Raw genomic sequence first — 15,685 nt, forward strand, 5'->3', positions numbered from 1 at the left:
AGGTGTGGAGGAATGGCTCAGCTGTTTATTAGGGTAAGTCTAGTTTTCCACAATGCACAAGAGCAAATATTTTATTCTTAACTTATAATAAGGCTATTATTGTAAAATGATGTAATTTTGAATCATTTGGCAGTTCAGTAATTTCATTTTTTTTTTTTTTGCATATAGCTGATGCATTCTGTGCTATTGCTTTGAAGGTTTGCTTCCCTCATGACACTTCATACCTCTAGGCTGTATGTAGGCCGTGTTGCAGGTTGCAGGGAGTGAATTATCTTGACAACCAGTACAAACTCTTTGACGGTATAAGACCGTCAGCTGGATCTGAAGTGGCAGACAGCAGCGAGTGAAGGAGATTTTATAGGTCTTAAGGAAGAACGCAAGAGGAAGAAGAAGAATGGCCGCGAAATTTTACAGCCTCAAGGCCAAGCTGTTGACGGGGGAAACGTTTAACTTCTCGTCCCTTCAGGGCAAAGTGGTCCTCATTGAGAATGTGGCGTCTCTCTGAGGTACGACCACCAGGGATTACACCCAGATGAACGAGCTCCACCAGCGGTACGCCGGCAAAGGGCTCGTTATCCTGGGAGTGCCCTGCAACCAGTTCGGCCATCAGGTGAGCACATCTACCTGCTCCTTAAGGTGGTAATTCCTAATATGTGCCACTGATCACATTAAGTGCAACATTAATGTTAACAGCCCACTTAGATGGAAACTAAACGTCTTTTTTTCTGTACTTCCTCTCATTCAGCTGATTTTCTAAGTTTACTGGCATGTTTAAGGTTAGGTTTTAGTCAGCTTCCAACTGCAACATCCAGTAATGAGAAGTGAGTCTTAAATTCAAGCATTCATTTTTAATGTGAGCGTGTTAGTGGAGCAGTTTAAGCTCTACCTAAAGTTTAGGTAATGAGGAACTTGTGGTTGAGCAACATAGTTACACCTACCAACAAATCAAGTTGTTCCTCTTGTCACAATGCCTTCATTCATCATGCTTTCTTTGTGCAGGAAGAAGGTGTTTATAGTAATTAGTAACTCTTTAATAAATGATGTTCTGGGCTGATCTCAAGGCTTCTTAGGAAGAAGGAAGTCAAACAGTTCACAGTTGAGTAGACACAACTTGCTTTATAAACAGACACTAACAATGTTATCAACCCATGCAGGAGAACTGCAAGAATGAAGAAATCCTCCTGTCTCTGAAGTACGTCCGTCCTGGAAATGGCTTTGAGCCAAAGTTTCAGCTCCTTGAGAAGGTGGATGTGAATGGAAAGGACGCCGATCCCTTGTTTGTGTTCCTGAGGGAGAGCCTCCCGTACCCCAGCGACGACCCATCAGCCCTAATCAGCGACCCCAAGCTGATCATCTGGAGCCCGGTCTGCAGGAACGACGTGGCCTGGAACTTTGAGAAGTTCCTCATCGCACCAGATGGAGTCCCCTTCAAGCGCTACAGCAGGAGGTTCCTCACCAGCGACATCGAAGGAGACATCAAGAAGCTCCTCAGTCAGGCAAAATAGGAAACCCTCCAACATGCTCGGCCGTCCTACAGCTTCCACTTGCACCAGCCTTTGAACACCAGTTCTCACTGTTCTCCCTCCATAGTTTCTGTAGATGGTGCAGACATTTCCACACCATCTGTGCTCTCTTGAACTTGATGGCTACTGTTGTGTTCTTTTGCTAAATGAAGACATCCTCTGAAACCAAGTTGTGTGGAGGTAATCTGATGAAACGTAAAAGGCAGAACTTCTGTAGCTGCATCGGGTGCATGTAAAGCACAGCTGGTGTGATGTATGAAGAGGACCAATAAATGTATTTTTTCACGACTTTCGCTGTCTGCCTCTGAATCAGTTAAGTTTTTTAGATCATTATTCAGCCTGAAACCAGTCTCACAGATGTCATCTGAAAAGAAAAGGGGTTAAAATACTCAGCAAATCACAGTTTTGCACACAGCTGCACTTTGTGTGATTACATGTTGGTTCTTCCTGCCCACACCCAGTTACAGATTATAGTCCACTTTGCAACTTGTCAGCATGATTTGCAAGTAATTCAGGTTGCATCACCTATAAATGGTAGATAATGTTGCAATGCAGACGGGATGACTTGCATAAGAGCTCAGACTTTAGCGTGGGGTTACAGCGCATGCACTTAGTCCAACCAAACCACCTTGTTGATGCTCCCAGTTTTTATTGTACTTTGAATTCAAACATTTTTGAATCCAAGTACGAGCACATATTGCATCACCTGCAAACACAGGGCGTTTCGCAGACGCACAAATGGGTATTTCACAACTAGTTTCTGTAGACAATCACGGCTTCGGTGTTGTGTGCACTCAGTTCAAACAAACCACCTTGTTGAGGCTTCCAGTCTTTATTGTACTTTGAATTCAAATAGTTCTCAGTTAAAAACAAAAACTGTAGATATCGGCAATAAGATAAATATGAGGACAAGAATTTATACACCTATTTAAAATAGTGTGATTATTTACATCTCTTCAGTTATTTTTGATTTGCTGTAACAGCTCTGATTTTCATGGGGGGGAAAGAAAACAGATTTTCTGCAGTTGGCAGCTGAATTTTGTTTTCGATAAAGGATCTAGGATCACAGATATGATGTAAAGCTTTTCTATGTCATAGGCATAAATGATTATATTTAGGTAGTCATTTCTGAACGACATAATGGTGGCAGGACCAACCAGCAGACAGGGCACTTGGAGGCCCCACGTGTTAACATGCCATTATGCAACAAAGTGCAGAACTTATGCCACAGAACAAGACTTGTGAGAATAGATACATTAAGTACTAACTGCCAGCTGGTTTTACTAGAAGACCTTTGTTATTGAGCAGAATTAAATTCATTCTATTTTATACTCAAGCCCATCACATTCAAGACACCTGTAATGACTGTGCTTCCTGGGATCATTTTATGTCTATAAAGACTACATTAAGATGAAATAAAGGGACTGTTTACTTGTCTTATTACCAGAAACAACTTGGATGTATTTTTCTTTGACAGCAGAGTAGAGTACTAAGATCACTGGAAGGAAAGCAAGTGGCTCAAAGTGCCTGCATTCAGTGAGAATGCTGTTAAGGTACTGCTGCCCTGCCCCCATCTGATAACACATGGAGATTGTTCCTCATGACTGGGAGCAAGTTCAAGTTTCATGAATAAAGCACCACTTTTATTCTAGTTTATTTCGCTTCACTCAGTGTGCTTTGAAGATATCAAATAACATAGCCATTTCAATACAGAGCTGCATTATAGTACAAGACTAATAAGGACAAGCTATTGCAAGGTGAGCTAGGGGTCCAATCAGGCAGCAATCAAATTATGCTTAAAAGACACATTAAAATGACCTGGAAGTGTATGACAGACCATAACCCTTAATGTCAAGGCCAAACCATACAGTTCTGTCATGTCTAGATACACCTGAAGCAGGTAGATAATGTACTCGTGGAGAATTCAAAGTGCCTCCTTTTTTTCAGGTTGCAGGAATTGAAAGGCCGCTTTTGCATTGTGATTACAAAATGAAAAAAAGAAAGAAAATAAAAATTGTTAGCAGGGTAAGACTCCTCTCATAAGAGAGACACCGGAGCCCATGCTGTGCGTCAAACAAATAACCATGGCCGACCACGAGCGAGGTCGAAAAAACAGCTCCTGCCACGACTCGCCTCAAGACCGAGCTGTTAAAAACCTTGAAACAAGACATCCCCTCTGTGGTTTAGATCACACTCAGATCCAGCAGGCCAGGAGCACAGCTGTAACAGCTACTCTGAAGCAGCAGGATCTCCTCCACTTTACACAGGCGGCATAAGGTCACAGGATCCTTTCAACAAGTGCGGCATGTATTGTTCCGTGTGCACATCACACTGTTAAAAGTTTGCATTCACCTCAGCACAGCAAGAATATTAGAGATAAATCAGGCACAATGCCAGTGTCCGGCTAACATCTTAACAGTTGGTTCATTTTATCATAAATATGTTGGAACGCTTTGGTTGAAATAATATGTGCATTTGGCTTTTTTTTCTTCTTCTTTTTTTTAAAAATATTTCTGGCTGTTCTCGTGGGCAACAGAAATATTTGCTAATCTACGCATTTGAGGGCACTTCTAACATTCTGTTCATCCAGTGAGAGGACCTATATCCATTTATATTCCTCTTAGTTCCAGACTAGTAAACTATGTTCAGAAATCAGTAGGCCACCCGCCGCAGGGAGGAAGTCTCTCAGTTCACTCTTCTGACAAGGCTGTTGGCTCTAGTTGACAACATACAAGATAGAAATCAAATAAAATACGGGGAAGGTAGGGTTAATAATGTTAAGTCTGTGGAATCCTCTGTCACTAAAGTAGCTTTGTGTGTGCGTCCGAGTGTCTCTATTTGCCATATGCGTTTTCAGTGTGTGTCCCTTTGCGTCAGGGCTCCTCAGTTTGTGTCCATGTGGTCATCGGCTGGCTCAGGGGCTCCTCCTAACGAGGCCGAAGGCTGAGGTTTGGAAGAGCTTTCCTCGTCTCTGCGTTGATAGAACAGCACGTAGGCTGCTTTAGTCTGCAACGGGAAGACAAGGATACGATTACACTGCCTGAAGAGGAACACCTGACACCACAGATAAAAAGCCAAGGAGGCTGGGGACTATCATCTTTATTGAACATCTTTATTAAGATAAAAAAAACAGTGCAACAAATACTGCATCTCTGCAGGTATTCGACATTTAAGAGTCACAACTCACCACAATCTGGTCCTCTGAGGCAGACGAGACACTGCTGTCATCAAAGTAATGCCACTTTCCATCCACTTTATTCTTGCCATAAGCCGTGTCTGTCAGACAGAGAGGAGGTAATGTCAATGAACAACGACTGAGGTTGTTCCTTAAGCAGGAAAAGGTAACAATCTTATCACACCAGTTTGCTACAAATAAACAAAGGACATGCAAGGAAAATATGACTCAATGCCAGAGAGAACAATGACATGAAGCTTTTTGTTGCATTAAAATGTAACCGACCGCAGTGTCCATGGAGACAAAGTGATCAGTTCAGCACCTCATCTGTTGACATACTGTTCACATGTTTGAAGACTAAACAAGGCGTCACACAGACTACAGATCAGTTTTTTTTACTAGGTCAAATTTTAATTGGTTAAAGTAAAAAGAAGCTCTTCATTGTATGTTGCCGAGCAGTGACCTTGTATTTTGTTTCCCATTCAAAAATAAATTTATTTCCAAAATATCCAACACAGAAAAAAAGGGAAATAAGTGACTTACAGTGACCCCCTCCCATTCCTCCATAGTGGTTTGACACTGCAATAAGGTCATAGATGTAGGGGCTGGCCTTAGGGTCGCACACAAACTCGGACATGTTCAGATCCCTGGTAAAGAAAACACACCATCAGTTGAAGAAAACAGACAAGAAATGAAAGGGCAGAAAAACACTGCATGTAGGCCTACTGTATGATTAAGGCTCCCTAAGTAAGCATGACTCAGCCTTTTTTAAAGCAGGATTGCAGCAGCGTTTTCTCTGCTTCATTGTTTCTGGTGGATCAACTTCCTCAACAGAGGTCAATATATGCTTCATTCCAGGAGTGAGACAAGTAGCTGTTAGGCCACACAATCCTGAGGCAACTTCTCAATTTCACAACACAGCGTTGGAGATTACAGATCATAAAGACAAGGGGTGGTTAGAACATGGGTCTGATTATTCTTTGAAGTATGATCTCAACTCAGACACAAGACTCCACTTCTTGGAAGTGTAATCAATATTTAATTGATCAGACTTCTGGTTGATGTATTCTGTGATTTTTAGCTCCCTCTGGTGTTAAAGTCACAATAAAACTAAAGCCTGTTCAGTTCACTTGTCACAATATTCACATCTCCCCTATGAGTTGTTTTGTTTTTTAATGGAAAAAATGTGCATAAATTATGATTACATCACTGATTTTCAATATTTTCACAGAAAGTTTAGATTGTGGTTGTAACTATTCTGAGACATTTTTCATTCACGTTTTAAGCAACAAAAGGTTTTTTTTCTGTTTAATCATCACTCCTACCTAAGGTTACAGAAGTCAGCTGAAATCAATGCCAATAAATGGCTGTGAAGGGTACCTTTTGAAGTTTTTTTTTAAATTATTATTTGCATTTTGCCTTTATTTAATAGAACAAGTGGGGAGACAGACAAAAATTAGGTGTAAATCTAAAAAAGGTCCTGATGGTCACGAACTGAGAACATTTCCATTATGTATGTCTCTAATCTGTTGGGCTATGGGGTGCCCAACTGTGGCCAAATACTTTTCAGTAGTATGAGAATGCAAAAGGAAAAAACACTATGGTTTTAAGTAATGGTAAACAGAGTTAATGATAGTGACTGTGAGGCTGGTTGCTGCTTCTAACAAAACAGTTTGGAATTTTCACTATCAAGGTTTAGATTCTAAATCGGTCACCAGTGTAGCAGACAATAATCCAATGTTTAGAAGGGAGAAGATCCAGCCCGCCCTCCTAAGGGTATACAGGGGCATAGTTAAGGGTATGATATGGTACATTCCATGATTAAAAGGGGAACAAGAACTCCTTTGCAATAACACCAGAATGCAGCTTTTTTTTTTAAATTAAGAACCATCTTCAACTTATTGACTTTAAGATGAAAGAGAACCTCTTCCTGCATACCTGATGGGAAAGTCCACCACTGTGTCCAGCTTGTCCCTCCAACATCGATTGTAGGAGAAACGCTTTAGGTGAACTACCAGAATGCGAGGCAGCGACCACAAGTCAAACTTTTTTGTGGCCTGTTGGTGCTTCTTGCATGTTGGACAATACCTAAACAAAAGGACTGGATTTAGAGGACAAAGATAGTGGAAAAGGTGGACGTCAGGCGGTATGCTATGCTGATGAAGCCTTACCATGGGTCGTGTTCTCCCAGAGTCTCCATGGTTGTAAAGAGCTCGATGCATTCCCTCAGAGCCACGGTGGCTTTCTTTTTTTGGGGTTGCAGCATGCTCTCATGCTTCTCATAGGCCTACACACAATATTTACACAAACATTAATAAACAGTTTGCATTACTGCGTCACAGAATTGTCTGATGAACATTAAACCACTGACCTCTGCTTCCTGTTCATCATAACAGAGTTTCTTTGACTCTGTGTCCCAGTCGATTGCCACCGTGGAATGTGCTGCAGAGAAAAGAGGTGGGAGGAGCAGTGTAAACAAAAAAAGTGACTGTAAAAAGTTTTACTATGAGTCAAACTGTAAGTTTAAAGTATTTTAAACTGACGATTAAGCTTGAGAACATTTCCATCACAGGGCAGCGGGCTGATGTTGGCTGTTCCATACGAGTTGACTATGCTGAAAGTGAAAAGCTTTGCTGTGTCTCCTTTGGACCCATTTTCCAAGTCAGAAGTCTCCTCCTCCTCTTCAGACTGACCATTCTCTGGCTCTGGACTCACCTGGTGGTCCATGGCCTCTTCTTCACCTAAACACACACAGACAGTAGTGGACATCTCGTTATTTTTTTCATTTCCTGTCCACCGCTCTTTGATCAGTGTTTCCTTAATGTCTGGTTAACAGTTGTGTCCAGCAGAATTTAAGTCAGCCACTTACCATCATATAGCCCATTAGTTTCATTGCAGGTCCCTGAGTGGTTGCTGCCATTACTGGAGCTGGCACTGCAAGAAGCCCCATCTGACAGGGGGCTCCCACAGCCACCCAGACTGGCATTGAGACTAGATGATGTGGAACATTCAGGAGCCTGACTGCAACTGGCAAAGGTGGCTGAAGCTGAGGCAGACGCCCTGCTGTCACTATTTGGGCTCTGGGAGTGTTTTACATAGCGTCTGTGACAGGAACAGGGAAAAAAGTTAAGAAACAGCAGCCAGAATCAAACACAGAAAAAGTTTTTGAGAGAACTTAAATTATTTAAGTTATCGTTATGTCATTAATTCATTATCAATTTTCCTCCCTTCCTTGTTGGTACTGTACTGTAATGTGGCTTCATTTTTTTCTCATCCACACAGTATATTCTCACCCAATTCTCTCTAGGATCTTATCATAAAGAACGTCTGCTATGAGGTTTTGTCTGGGCACGGTGATGAGTAAAGGCTGGCCAAAAAGCATGGTGCTTGTGGAGCTCCCAGCATGCTTTGAGTGGCGCTCCCTGAAATATACAGGCAGATTCATCTTCTCACTGTCCTCCTCCTGTACCTCATACCTGCAAAAAGCACCAACAAAAACACACATTATACTCAGATTATACTGGGATCACACAAACCGACTTCACAGCTCATCTTTCAGTCAACAAGACTTACACAAAGATGTCGTCTTTCTCCATGATTTGGTTGAGGCCATCATCTCGCCTGTAAATTTTATGGAACCTATGATTGTAAACATCCGCCACCACCATCTACAACAACAAGCAGGTTACAAACTTAGGTTAAATGAGATAAAACAAAGAAAATGTGAAGCTTGGGGTATTGGAGATTGAATTAAACAAATGGTGTAAAGAAGTGAGGTTCTAACATTTTCCGGGGGGAATCCACAGAGTTTGGACAAGGCGCTGCACAGGTCTGTAACCGTACCCAGTTTGGGGACCACCACCCGATACTGCCAGACAAAAAAAGAAACAAGATTCAGTGCCTCAGTGATCTACAGCTTTCAATACATTTTGAAATAATCTCAGACTCAGCAGTAAGTCCAAAAGCTAACCTGTATTTTTTTTTATCTGAATTTTACTATTACTTATTATGAACTGATTAGAACCAGTTCAATTGCAGGTTCTGGTCTAAACAAGATAAATTTTGACTCACCTGTGTGGGTCTAGACTGAGGGTCAGATCGAACCAAAAAACCTCCATCGTACGGTCTTTCTTCATGGGCAGAGGCAGTGTGAGGTAGCAGAATGGGTCGAAGGTTACAGACACCTTGGAGCACTCTGGGCACACCAATGTGGATTTGAAGAGACCATGAAAAATATCAACTATAATGGAGTCATTGCGCAAGCGGTGGTTCGTCCACGCTTCCCTGGCAACAATCTGTAATCCCACACCCAATGGAAAAAGATGGCAGTTAGATGTCATTTAAAAACATCAATTCATGATGAAAGTGTAAAACTGGATGAAGCTAATACAATTCCTTCTTTACTATAAAAAAGCTTAGAGCAAAGCACATTATGTGATGTAAAACAAAGACCTATGCTATATCTAGCTGTCAGAGTCTAGCAGTCATTGTAGCTTAGTCATTCTCTTTGAAGTGTAAAATGGTTTTCGATATATATATATATATATATATATATATATATATATATATATATATATAAAACGCAGCAGAGCTGGGAGTGCTACAAAAACAGATATTTAAGCGTCAGTACATAACAGCATCAAACTGAACATTTCATCCTGGGGAGAAAAAAATACCACAGAAAACAGAGTTTTATTTTAAAAACAATTATGCCATTTCTGTGATGTGCTATACCTCATCCGGACGGCCCTCTGCATCCCTCAGGGCCAGATAAGGCTTCTTCTTGACACGGTTCAGATCTTCATGGAGCCCATCCAGCAGGAAGGCCAGCAACTCCTGAGAGTCCTGCTGCTGGTAGCCTGAAAACTGGGGGGCAAAGCGTCCAACCTGGGTCTAAAAATAAAAAAGGTAGCTCTTTCATACTCTGTCTGTAGAACTTCATGATTCTGACTGGGAAATTTTCAATCTCTAAGCATTCGCTTCAGATAAAGCTGTTTCACAACACTCGCCTTGAAGGTACGTGGGGCCACGTAGCTACTGCGGCTCAGCCACATCTGCTTTACTAGATCTGCATAGGCCTCCGCTATCTCTCCCCTCATTCCCAGGGGATTGTCTCTATTAATCTCTGCCTCATACTGATCATTGAGGAAGTACTCTGTGAGTGGAGATGCATTGCTCAGGCACTGGAGGAAGAGGACAAAAAAAAGTGGATTATATGAAGATGATACCAAAAAATATAGCAAATGTTGTAAATATATTTCCCAGTTATTTTTACCTGGAGGGCAGAGTTCATGAAGCACGTATTGCCCAAATTACTGAGACCACACAGACCAGGCTGTGATTGTGACTCTCTGTAGTTGTAGGAGGAGCTGTATGAATTGTAGCCTCCAAATCTGTTGGAAGAACAGACCTGTTACTGTTGGTATCCTATAGACACTGTGTTGGGATGAAGATACACTCAACAAAAATATAAACGCAACACTTTTGCTTTTGCTCCCATTTTTTATGAGATGAACTAAAAGATCTAAAACGTTTTCCACACACACAATATCACCATTTCTGTCAAATATTGTTCACAAATCTGTCTAAATCTGTGATAGTGTGCACTTCTCCTTTGCTGAGATAATTAGTGACCCCCCCCCAATAAAACAAAACTGCACATTTCAGAGTGGCCTTTTATTGTGGGCAGTCTAAGGCACATCTGTGCACTAATCATGGTGTCTAATCAGCATCTTGATATGGCACACCTGAGTGGTGGGATGGATTATCACAGATTTAGACAGATTTGTGAACAATATTTGATAGAAATGGTGATATTGTGAATGTGGAAACAGTTTTAGATCTTTGAGTTCATCTCATAAAAAATGGGAGCAAAAACAAAAGTGTTGCGTTTATATTTTTGTTGAGTGTAGTACTTCAGGTGAATGTTTAAACATGCCTTTCAAACATGGTACATGGATAGAACATCCCAGCAACAAACATCACCTCAGGGGAACACTTTGAGCTGCATTTTGCGTATAAAAAGAGCTATACAGATGAAGTTCAAGCATACAGTTAACATGTCAAGCATACATGTGTGAACAATCTACCCCACACTATTGTTTTTATTAACAATGACACATTGTTAATAACTGGCGCAACTTCTGAAAAAAATATTTCGGATCACAGAAGCTCAGAGCGGTTCTGTATTCTATTCCATAACTTGTTTGTATTTTATGTCTAATTATATTAGGTCTTGATTGCATATGCCATCCAGTTAAAATGGGAATTGTAATTATAACAGTTACTTTAAGTCTCAAACCACCTCTTGAGGTCATCAGGAAAATCAAAGGAAGATCAAAGCCTTTTGAAGTGCAGCCATTTCGCAAAGTAAGCACTGAATACAGATGTCAATTCTGCAGTTACATTTTGATTCCTTTGAGACGTTCACTCCTTTGCCCTTAATTCTCTGTGCCTGGCTTAAATGTGAGAAGAAAACTTCCTCTGTGTACCACATATTACGATGCATCCAGGAACACTGCACAGAGTCGAAAAGAAGTATCAGGGATGCCACTCTTATGAGCTAAACTCAATGCTAATTCAAAAGCTCTACAATTATTCCCACCTATTAGTTTTCTGCTGACATGCATATGGATGGGGAAAATATCGTGTGCAGTATTTGATCTAATTTAATCAGTCTACAGTCTGCAAAATGAACTGGATCTGAATCATTTCTACAGATGCAGCAAACTGGTACTGTAATGGATGTATGCTGCCACAGTTACAGTGTGTTCTTTCATTGCATGTTTCTCACCTCGCCATATGATTCAAATTATACAGCACCCCAAGGTACGTATCAGACACCAGGATGCTTTCAAGTATGTCGATATGCACTGTTAATCTGGGTGACAAACATGCAATGGAAAGCGAACAGAACATATACCAGTAAAAGCAAACTTAAAATGAAAGAAATGGGGCTGTGTATAACAGTAAATAAATTATTTATTCTTCCAACAACAAAGGAACGCAAAGACTACATACTGATTCACTACGTGTCTGAGAAGGTAGAGTAGAGTGTTAAAATGTCCTTTAATCCCCTTTACCATACATGAGGTGCATGAGAAGTACTGAATGTACAAGAATTTTATTCTACTTGGCATTAGCACTTATCAAAATATTCAAAGAGTCATTGACCAAGAAACAACTGGGAATTAAAGGGGCTGAGAAAGTAAGTAGCAAATTGGTGGTCATGTCTTCCAAAAGCTTGTAGTCACCACTGAAGAGAATAAAATCAATGAATACCACTTCTGTGCCTTACAAGCTGTACAGCACACATCAATGTGAGGTAAAATATAGGCAAGGACAAACAGAGAATGAAGGTGGAAAAAAAAAATCAGAAAAGATCTCTTGCCTGTTGCTAGATGAGGTGCTGTTGTTGAGTGTGTATCCAGGGCTACAGCTGCTGTCTCCGTTAGTTACTGTTGAGGATATACTGACTGATGAGTTTGAGGAGAGTTTTGGGGAGGTAGTGAAGTTCCTGGATGGGGTTGCACTGGATCTGGTGAGCAAGAGTGAAAGCATGTTTCAGAACAGAAGATTTCCACAAATGATTTCACATTTTTAATCTTGTGTAAATTTAGATATATATTTGATCAAATGCTCTTAAGAGTCAAATTCAGCATGCAAGTTATTATCCTCTTTCACAAACGATTGAAAAAAACAAAAGGCTTGCTTACTTGGGATGGGAGGCTTGTCTGGGCCATGTGCCATCCTCATTCTTGCGTTCAATCACAAGCACCTGTGGGAAAAAAAGATGAATGAAAGCAAAGCTTGGACACTTGACCTTCCTGTCAGAGCTGTCATTTCTCAGGGTTGAGTTATACATTCCCAATACTGCCAATTCCTGGTTAATGAAGTACAATTTGATGTGAAATTTAGTATGTAAATATATTTTTTACATTTTCTTTCTTATTCTAAAAAGTTGTATAATCTCCAATATACAGCTGCAGTCACAGATCTGAGGTTCAATGACTACTGCGGAAAAATGAGACCAAGCCCAGGGAAGACTTTTGCACAGGGGAAACAAAATATTTGTCATACCTTACATCACCCTTGCAATATAATGTCAATATACGCTTCACTCTCAAAACCAAAACTGAATTATAATCTGACCTCTATTTGACAGTCTGAAAAAGAATTAAACATCATAATCTTAACCAGACATGTTTTATTGTAAGGCTAATGCACTGCATTAGGCTCTCTGGTGTTCCTCTTATTAAGTGCAATGCCTGCAAATGAATTATGTATACACAATTAGTACCAGTATGTTACCAGGCTGTGGTCTTCTGTGGTTTATTAGGAATCTCATTATTATTTGAATGGCAAAGGGTCGACATTACCTGTCCCTGGAAGAGACCAGCATCCTGCACAGTGCTGTCTGGCTTGTTCAGCTGCTCATAGGTGTTGCTCATGTATTTGTTCCAGAGCCTGGTCTCCTTCTCTGATGGTATATTGAACAGTGTCCTCATCTCCTTCTCTATAGTATCTGGAAGAATGGGATGGAATAAATATTTATGAATACACATCTACATTTTAGTATGCAAGAAGCTATTTATTGGGTTATTTTCAAAGTCATCTGGTTAAGCACAGATTGAAACTATAGAATATTGACGTAAACCCTTACCTATAGTGTCAGCTTTACTAAAATGACGGGTGATCACATTGTCCATGTTGTCATTCTCACACAAGTTGAGCTCCAGCAGATAGACTTCCACTTTACAGTGCTTGACAAACATGCCATGTTCAACCACCTAAAGAAGAAAGAAGATATTTGAAAGCCTAGTCCATGCATTACAGTCCACGGTCAAAATGAAAAATACCTTCAACAGCATTACCTTCCTGACGATAGGTCTCTGGCCCTCAAGGCAGGCGTACCAGCTGACAAGCTTATTCCATGCCTCAGTGGGCACAAGGACATAGTCCAGCTCATCTATAAGGTGCTCTTTCAAGGCCTGAGTCTCCTGGTCTTTAAGGGAAAACAAACAAATAAAATGACTATAGGCTGGGTGAAAAAATAGCTCTTTTAATCACAGTGGGGGATTTGCTGTATCCACAATTAGAATCAAAAAAGAAAGCTTTACCTGAGAACAGCCCAGAGTTATCAATTGGTCCTGGATAGAGGCTACGCTCTCCAACATTGTACATATCCCAGCTGTCAAACCCAACATACTTCTTCCACTGTTTGAACCACCGACTGTCTATTAGATACCTAAAACACAAATAATGGTGACTCTTAGTGGCAAGCACATCACACTTTGCGACACTTCTTTTAAAAGCTTTAACATTTTCATCTTATAAGGGATTTTCTTGGTCACCGAGACAGGGTCAGTGATGATAAAATGCATGGGTATAAGAGAGACACTGCACACAGGTGTATGTCATCTAAGAACATTATGCAACACCAAAATGCTTTGGCATTTGCAGATATAGTAACACTGAGCCAGTTTCACTTAATCTCATCTAAAGAATCTCCTTTCGTTAATAGGCTTGTATTTACATAGCAGGCAATCACATGGTGATTCACATAGCTGGGCCATGGAGCTCTTTTTTTAGTGTGGTCACTTCAAGAATCAGTCTCAGAGTCTCAGTCAGATGAAGTACATGTTCTTTGTCCTTTGACAGGATATTTATTTGGCTGCACAACAGTGTTAATACACATACAGTGGTTGTTCATTCCTAACAGTACCATTAAATATCAACTAAAGGCACTACCTGGCTAACCAAAATAACCATATGAGCACGTTAACTGTGTAGCTTGCCGCTGATTGAAAACCGGTTCCTTTAGTTTCGATTTCAATCAAATGAAGCAATAGAAATGCTTCTTCATCTGACATTCCTCTGTTGTTTATTTCCTGAAGTGAAGCCTCTTTATTACATTGGCTGGACTATGCCTCGGCCTGAATGTTCTTTATGGTCTGAAACTATGTTAGCTAACACAGGTGTCTGACCAGTAATGAAACATCACACAACTTAAGCTGACATGTCACGACAAGCAGGTAACGACATTTCGTAACAATTCCGCTAACGGGCCCGTTTCATGATCACAACACAGCAATAACGAGCCGGTTTGACTGAAAGGAGAACCTACAATCTGAATGCAGGGCCTAAATTATTTTATCAGCCGACTAGCTACCACCACATCAGCTAACATCGTCCAACTTCTCACAAAACAGCCATTAAGGTTCAATTAGTGTAGAAATGAGCCACTTGTTCACGACTAATGCTGATGCGTACTACAGCCACTGCTTAACAGAGACATTTAAAAGTCGGACTAGCGGCTAGCGTGCTAATCTGTTAAACATTAGCCTGCCAAAATATCAGTAGCACAGCAGCTGTCGATTTCAGACGTTCAACTATCGCTGTCATTAGCTTGCTAGCGTTAGCATGTTAGCATTTCCTGTTTCTCACTAGCTAACGTTGGCTAGCTAAAACACCCTGTTACCGTTGGTCGTTGCCACTCCTTACCATTCGTCGCCCTTCCTCAGAGTTGTTTTCAAAAGGGATCCAATAGCCTGTTTTTGACTCTCGGTTGAAGGTGTTGGCACTTGCGCGGCTACCGGCTCCGAGTCGGAGTCTGCCGCGTTGCCCGACTCGGGTCCGCCTCCCTCGGCCATCATGCAGCCTGTGTGCCGGTATCGTGAACGCGCTGGAAGAGACGCACTCGGGCGAGCAGCTCATTGGAAACCTTCTTCTTCCTCTACGGTCGCTGCACAGCAGAGGGGAGCTGCTGTTGCACTCCAGTGTTCAGTCCACAACACTACCAAACTACTGGGCCAACTGCGTTTATGAGCAGCAGTGTCCAGGGGCCTGCTTCAGAACACAAGTTTAACAAACTCTCAGCCCTGAACTCAGACTGGCACAGATTTAATAACTGCACAACGGCTGACGGTTCAATTGATGTTCTCACTGTGAGTACATCAATGGATACTACGATTCACCATGGCAACGG

General features: G+C 41.2%; 2 protein-coding genes across 2 annotated transcripts; one reads left to right on the top strand and one right to left on the bottom strand.

The window, feature by feature from the left end:
• The first annotated feature begins 290 nt into the window (after positions 1–290).
• Positions 291–1,811, top strand: gpx1b (glutathione peroxidase 1b). The gene is made up of 2 exons (XM_022192222.2): positions 291–610; positions 1,155–1,811. The coding sequence occupies exons 1-2, from the start codon at positions 395–397 to the stop codon at positions 1,503–1,505; spliced, it is 567 nt and encodes a 188-aa protein (XP_022047914.1). The 5' UTR covers positions 291–394; the 3' UTR covers positions 1,506–1,811.
• A 1,349-nt stretch (positions 1,812–3,160) lies between these two features.
• On the bottom strand, positions 3,161–15,551 carry usp4 (ubiquitin specific peptidase 4 (proto-oncogene)). Its single transcript, XM_022192218.2, is given in 23 exon segments — positions 3,161–4,529; positions 4,711–4,799; positions 5,242–5,345; positions 6,637–6,786; positions 6,870–6,985; positions 7,070–7,140; positions 7,242–7,439; positions 7,568–7,800; positions 7,992–8,174; positions 8,272–8,366; positions 8,483–8,566; positions 8,770–8,804; positions 8,807–8,993; positions 9,433–9,591; positions 9,708–9,881; positions 9,974–10,091; positions 12,089–12,235; positions 12,414–12,475; positions 13,077–13,222; positions 13,361–13,487; positions 13,572–13,702; positions 13,818–13,945; positions 15,202–15,551. Coding segments are annotated over 23 exon segments (3,012 nt in total). The 5' UTR covers positions 15,354–15,551; the 3' UTR covers positions 3,161–4,406.
• Between the last annotated feature and the right edge of the window lie 134 nt (positions 15,552–15,685).

This window comes from Acanthochromis polyacanthus, chromosome 5, assembly GCF_021347895.1.
Source record: "Acanthochromis polyacanthus isolate Apoly-LR-REF ecotype Palm Island chromosome 5, KAUST_Apoly_ChrSc, whole genome shotgun sequence".
Taxonomy (NCBI): domain Eukaryota; kingdom Metazoa; phylum Chordata; class Actinopteri; family Pomacentridae; genus Acanthochromis; species Acanthochromis polyacanthus.